At 45.0% G+C, this 7,303-nt stretch overlaps 1 protein-coding gene across 8 annotated transcripts in view; it reads right to left on the minus strand.

Moving 5' to 3' along the window:
- The window catches only part of LOC308573980 (disintegrin and metalloproteinase domain-containing protein 2-like), a 122,132-nt gene extending 115,254 nt beyond the window's left edge, over positions 1-6,878 (minus strand). For 7 of the 8 annotated variants that reach the window (XM_081171415.1, XM_081171411.1, XM_081171414.1 and 4 more), the window contains exons 1-2: positions 6,691-6,878; positions 2,847-2,926 (exon numbers count right to left, since the gene is read on the minus strand). In XM_081171415.1, the coding sequence (XP_081027541.1) occupies positions 2,847-2,926; positions 6,691-6,736 (126 nt within the window). In that variant the 5' untranslated portion in view covers positions 6,737-6,878. Of the gene's footprint in view, positions 1-2,846; positions 2,927-5,971; positions 6,075-6,690 lie in introns of those variants that run through there. The other variant, XM_081171412.1, reaches the window with a different exon arrangement.
- Positions 6,879-7,303: the final 425 nt, after the last annotated feature.

Raw genomic sequence — 7,303 nt, forward strand, 5'->3', positions numbered from 1 at the left:
CTGGTGCCCAACTTCTGAAACAGAAATCAAGGCAGCTCAGGCTTAAATGGAGATCTCCTGAGGAATAAGGAAGCCAGGTTGAAAAGCCTGCTAAAAAACTAGGAGAGAGAACAGGCAGAAAGGAGAAGTAATAGTACATTGATTTGAAATAGCCAGTCAGATCTCTGGTTCCAGGTCTAATTAATACTTTGATTAAAAAAAGGATCCCTGCAAAGAGTACATGGACATGTGGGGCTCCTGCAACAGGTGAGGGAGTGAAAATGATGCTAAACAAAACAGCAGCAATGATTATGATGGGGAAAAGGGGAAACTATCATTCTAAAATGATATTTAATAATGTTTGCTTTGACCCAAAGATTCTTATGCACAACTGTAGAGTGCACACATAGCTGTACCTGAGGATCTCTGCTCATTCACTCACCTGGAGGACCTCAGGTGTGGAACATGAACCCTGTTTGTGGGTTTCCCAGAGGTATCTAGTTGACCCCTGTGGGAAACTTAGCAAGACTCTGTTTAACTTCTTAATGTAAAACAACTTACAACACAACCCTCACTATATCTACTCAAAAGTAAATCCAATTAATTCAATGGCACTTACTCCAAGGTAAGTGGGGTTAGGATTTCAGCCTTGGTCAACCAAATGATGTTTCTTGCCTGTGTCTGGGGCCCAGAGAAGCCAATGGGGGGGGGGGGAGATTTGACTGGAAGGAAATGAAACTCCCCATTTTCTGGTGCTTCAACTCAGTTGCTCACGGGTATCATTGTCACAAGTACAAGGGTAACCGTTTTCTAAATCCACTCACAATGAGTCAGGAACAGCAAAGTGGAAAAAGAATCCCACAGTGCAATCTCCTGAAGTCTACCATACCCAACAAAAAAATTTGAAAAGGAAAAGTTGCATTCAAAGCACAACAGCCTCCTGCCGCTCAGAATGAAAATGTGTGGTCACATTCATTTGCTAAATAAATACAGTGGTACCTTGGTTTATGAACTTAATCCATTCCAGACGTCCGGAAGTCTTAAGAACGCTGCAAACCCGGAAATAGGTGTTTTGGTTTGTGAACTTTGCCTTGGAAGCAGAAAGCATGCTTTGGTTTAAGAATGCTTTGGTTTCAGCATGCTTTCCCATAGCTGCGGGGGACTCAATTTACAAATGGAACACACTCAACAGGAAGTGAAACATGTTCTGCTTCCAAGGCAAAGTTCACAAACCAAAACACCTACTTCTGGGTTTGCAGCGTTCTTAATCCAAGTTGTTCATAAACTAAGCTGTTCTTAAACCAAGGTACCACTGTACAATGGCCCTGACTACAGCTTTTCAAAGACCGTAACATTACAGATTGTTCCAGTTATATAAGGGTTTTGGACTTGTACTCCTTTCACTTCTGTATGCTGTTAATCAGTTGGGTGGAGAACATGTTGATGTCATGTAACAAACAGTGGGGGGGCTTCATGCTCTGGCACCAGGGGCGGAGAGCAGGCGGGGCGCTCAGCACGGGCAACCACTATGACACCCTGGGGATTGCGCTGCCAGGGGCGGGGCGCTTCCCCCGCACTCCTCTTCCTCTGTCAGTGGTGACAAAGGTATTTGAGAGCAGAAATAGTAAAGGAGTCTAGAAATGTTGTGATATGCTGAAAAGCTGCAGAATCATTTAGCATGCTGAATCACTGTGACTCATCTTGAGGATGACACATTCTCTGTACAGTGGTGCCCCGCAAGACGAATGCCTCGCAAGACGGAAAACTCGCTAGACGAAAGAGTTTTCCTTTTTGAAGGTGCTTCGCAAAACGAATTTCCTATGGGCTTGCTTCACAAGACGACAATGTCTTGCGAGTTACTGCTGGTTTTTTCCCCTCCCCCCCCCTTTTCTAAGCCGCTAAGCCGCTTATCAGCTGATCTGATCAGCAGATAAGCCGCTAAAAGCCGCTAATAGCGCTAATCCGTCAATGGGCTTGCTCCGCAAGACGAAAAAACCGCTAGACGAAGAGAATCACAGAACGGATTCTTTTCATCTTGCGAGGCACCACTGTACATAAAAGTATTGTATCTGCTTGCAGGCAGACTCAGTCAGTGTGTGTGTGTCTCTGTGTGTGAAGGTGGAGCCTGTGCTCTGTGAAGCCTGTGCTCAATGGAGACTCTGTGTGACTCAGTAACTCTGTGTATGCTCTGAAGCTAGTTTAATCTTCTGTTCACTATGCTGTTGTTTACAAACAAATTTATTTTATCTCAGTAATGCTTTTATTCTTTTACTGAAGAAGACTCTGCATTATTAATTTACACTGTGCGTCAGCTGATGTTGGATGAATTAAGAACCCCTCCCTTTGACTTTGGGCATATGGGGATAGATTGCTCTAACTTGCCAGAAACATTTGGAAGAGACCAACAAGTGTTATGCTTCCTCTAAACCACATACAGCATCGTGAATACAAAGAAAATGGTCCTGTTGATAACACTCTTCATCTCAGGGGTTTGTATGATGATGGAACAGGTGGATGGCAATCACTCTATGGCTGCTTGAAATTCTCTGGGTGGGTGGAGTTCCCTTACACAAGGCCACAGGTGCCAACTTGAATAAAATATGAGGGGGCGGGCAGATAAGCCCTGCTTGTCAGGAGATAAACTCACAAAAGTGACTCACACAAAAGCAGTGGAGGTGGAGCCCTCCGCCTCAAACTTTTAAAGGAACCTTTTCAAATGCTAGAGTCAAGTATGCCTCCAGTTTTAACTTGGAGTAAAGCATGCGTCAGCAAGCTTGGGAAATCACTGTGCAAAATATAATCCACTGAGGAGGCGTTTACTCCATAGCACAAATTTTTGAATAAGTATGTTTCTTAATTCCAAATACCTCATCTGGACCTAGACCATCTTCAGTCATGTTGGATGGAATTTTCTTTGGATAAGTAATATGCAAAAAGGTTTGACAATCTGGAGAGAAAGAAAAATGCTAAGAAGTTAATCACCATTTAATTTCTACAAGGCACAAATGTCACAGCACCTTAAGACACCTAAGAATTACATCCAATCACATTCAGTTGCACATTCTGAATTGGCTGGGAAGTGGCTGAATCCCACCTGAAAACAGTGAGTCTGGAAACACCCTTAATGATATGTGGCAGGTTACACTCAAAACAAACCAGTCTGGAGATTAGATTGCAGCCTGCTTGTGTTGCAAAAATCAATGTTTGGGGCTGAAAGAAAAACTCAAGCAGCAAAAGAGGAAAACAAAGGGTTTCATTTTGCAAGCCAGCAAAATAGGCAGCAGAGGAATACAGTGGTACCTCGCAAGACGAATGCCTTGCAAGACGGAAAACTCGCAAGACGAAAGGGTTTTTGGTTTTTTGAGTTGCTTCGCAAGACGATTTTCCCTATGGGCTTGCTTCGCAAGACGGAAACATCTTGCAAGTTTGTTTCCTTTTTCTTAAAACCGTTAATACAGTTGCGACTTGACTTCGAGGAGCAACTCATAGCACGCGGTGTGGTAGCCTTTTTTGAGGTTTTTGAAGACTTTGGTGATTTTTGAAGCTTTTCCAAAACTTTTCTGACACCGTGCTTCGCAAGACGAAAAAATCGCAAGACGAAAAAACTTGCGGAACGAATTAATTATGTCTGGCGAGGCACCACTGTAAACTCCAAAGTCTGCGCCCAACCGCTAAAAGGGGGGGGGGGCTTAATATACATTTCTGTTATCTCCTAAGGCAATGCATATGCATAAACTGAGCCAACTTCTCCTATCCTAGGCTACATCGCCCTATTAGCATACAATTATGGTTTTTCCTTAATGAATATACATTGAGCAAGCGAACAAAGAACTCTCTCTAAGCAGCACCTTGCTGCACATGATCTCTTTGCATTCCATTCTATATGCCTGAGAGAACAGGGCCTCTAAGAATGTGTATCCAGGAGATACACGGATGCAAGGCTGTCCATGGTACAATAAGAACAAAGACAGCTCCTGTCCCTATGGAGACAGAAAATCATCCCTTTCTTATGTAGACACCTTTGGAATGTAGACACTTTATCACAAGATAAAGCACTTTTATAGAAACAATAGGAACAAGGCCGCTCCTTAAACACAATTAGAGAGGCCTAGCCTGGTTAGTTAGCTGAGCTTATAGGTCTCTATGTGCATCACCTGGGAACAGGGGGCTGCCTCTCTAAGAAATTCTATATACATTGGCGTCATATAAATTAGGATTGCTAACCAAATAGAGATGTAGGAAAGACAAACTCTTGTGCCTTTATCTGTACCTTTCTTCTTTCTTCCATCCCCCCAATTTATTAAATTCTTACAACATATAATGACATTGTACACGAGTAATAAAATATCCCACCCTAAGCCAGAAGGTAAAACATCCAACATAACATCCAAATAATACAATAAGTTCTTATCCCAGACTACCATTTGTATAGAAAGCGATAAACAGTCCATTAACCAAAAAGTTTTAGACTGTTTTCATTTCTAGTCATATGCATAAAAAATGTAAAATGTGAAAACCCAATAAAAATCTTATTAAAAAAATAAAAAATAAAATAAAAAGCTGTACCAATCTGTTACAAGAGTATTTATGTTTCAAACCTTATGCCAATTTTATTCATTAGTCAATTTCCCCACAAGTGCTATTTGCCATATTTTATTGTACTAATTTGTCAGAGATGCACCCTACAACTTCTTCTATGATCTCATTATGAGCGACTATTAAAAGAGAACTTAGAGGTTTGAGCAGTACATTAATATAATCGCCCATGAGAAGACTGAGCAGCATCACCTCTGGACATTTTGAGACAATTTGAGATTGCTTTTATTTTAACAAATACTTTCCTCCCAGAACTTTCCCACCTCAAATATATGTTGATATGAGCTTAACTTCCTGCAACAGCTTGGTGAGCGGGAAGAACAAAAATGGGCTGATTGTATTGGTGTGAGATACCATTTTTGCACTATTTTAAGTACTACTTCTATGGGACGTGGGTGGCGCTGTAGGTTAAACCACAGAGCCTAGGACTTGCCGATCAGAAGGTTGGAGGTTCGAATCCCTGCGACGGGGTGAGCTCCCGTTGCTTGGTCCCTGCTCCTGCCAACCTAGCAGTTTGAAAGCACGTCAAAGTACAAGTAGATAAATAGGTACCACCCTGGCGGGAAGGTAAACGGTGTTTCCGTGCGCTGCTTTGGTTTCGCCAGAAGCGGCTTAGTCATGCTTTTTATATATATATATATAAATTTTTATTGGTTTTACAACATTTTTTAAACAATACAAACAAGTAAAAAGACAAACAAACATGTATAATTTCATAACCTTTTTTCCGTAACCTTCGTTTCTCGGACTCCCCCGTACCTCCCCTTTCTGCATCCCTATTTACAGAATTATTTCAGCAGCTTCTAAGCAATTTTGTCAAATATATGTCCTCTTAGTCCTTTCTCTAACTTAATCTTAAGTCTCTGTTTCCCTTTTTCTCTGAACACCTCGGCATTTTAGCATTCATCAATTTTATAATAGTTCTTAAGATAAATTTTGAATTTCTTCCAATCCTCTTCCGCCGTCTCTTTCCTCTGATCACGGATTCTGCCAGTCATCTCAGAAGCGGCTTAGTCATGCTAGCCACATGACCCAGAAGCTGTACACCGGCTCCCTCGGCCAAGAAAGCGAGATGAGCGCCACAACCCCAGAGTCGTCCCTTTACCTTTACTAAGTGCTACTTCTAAGTGCTTAAGGGAGAAGGGCCCTGGGCCAGGGGTAGTTTTAATCTCTGACATATCCAGGTAGGAGTGGGAGAGATTCTTCCCTGAGATCCTGAAGAGCTGCTGCCAGTCAGTGTGGACAGTACTGAACTAGATGGACCAATGGTTTGACTCTGTTAAGGCAGCTTCCTAGGTTCCTATGTTTCAAGGCAGAGCCAGATTTTAAAGGACATTTCCTCCACACTGAGGTCGACACCTCTTCCTAGATAGTAATCTGACAACTGGATACCCACATCTGCCTTAAACCGTCTGTTGTACCCATCTCTATTAGGATGTGTTCCGTGTGGGGCTTCCCTCGGGACTGAGCTGGAAGCTGCCGTGAGGGCAGAATTCTGCAGCGCGAGTGCCGACAGGAGGGAGGCCTGCGCTCAGAGATCGGCACCGGCTGCTGATCTGCTCCCAGGCCAAGATCAAGGCCTTGCCCCACTTGTGCCCAGGGGGCCGCCTTGACGGGTGGACTTGGGCCCACATCTTGCTCCTGATCCTTTCCTCTCGAGATCAAGCAGGCGCCTGCACAAAGCCTTCCTGCTCAGAGACGCTTGGAAAGCTGAGGCAATCCGTTTCAGTATTTTAACTTTTGTATGTTTTAAAGCAGGGTTGTGACATCTTCTCAGGGTTACCTTTTTGTAAACCGCGTTGAGGGTTTTTAAACAATCAGGCAGCGTATTCATTTTATGATGGACAGCTAGGTGCTCGGGCCTTTCTCAACCTGGGGTCCCCAGGTGTTTCTGGACTACAACTCCCACCATTCCCTAGCTAGCAGCCTAGAGGACGGGGATGGTGGAAGTTGTAGTCCAGCGACGCCTGGAGGCCCCTAACTTGATAAAGGCTGCCTGGTTCGGACGCTACTTGGGCTTGTCCCACAAATAAAGATCGTGGGAGAACCGCTGCCCGTCCGGGTAGGGGGACGGGGCGCGCGTGTGAGGGAGCCCGGGTCGGGCCTTTCACTCACCGAGGCCCGCGGCGAAGAGGAGCAGCGCCGCCGCCAACAGCTTCATGGCGACGCGGCTGTCCAGCGGCCTCTCCGCTTCGCTCTAACGGTCTCGCCTGGAACGGAGAGCCGCCGCGCGGGGAGGAGGGCTAGGAATCCTCCGGCTCAGAGGGCGAAGCGCCGGGGCCCCGCTGGGCTTTGAGGTCCATTCCCCTCGCTCGCGCACACACGGGTCTTTTCTGCCAACCCCGACCTGCAAGAATGCGGGCCGACGCCGCGGGGCCCCTGTCGAAAGAGACCAGGTGACCACCCGACACGCGTCTTCTTCCTTGACTCGAGTTCCGTGGGGTTCACTCCCGTGCCCATCAAGGGCGCCCGGATGCAAGAGGGAATAGCTAAACAGTAGTATTTCAGTATTTTATTATTGCAAGCCACCCCAAGAACTTTTGCATGGCGTATAAATGTTCATAATAAAACCAACTAGGAGTACCACCCCAACTGAGGGAAGCATCACGCACGCAAAGCAGATAGATAGATATTCCCATTTAGACCGAATAGCTACATTCCTATTGGGGAAGATGGCGACTGGGTCCTCCTGGTGCCAAGTCCAGACCTTCTCTACTCGTCCTTCTTG

This window comes from Podarcis bocagei, assembly GCF_964188305.1.
Source record: "Podarcis bocagei genome assembly, chromosome: 15".
Classification (NCBI taxonomy): Eukaryota; Metazoa; Chordata; class Lepidosauria; order Squamata; family Lacertidae; genus Podarcis; species Podarcis bocagei.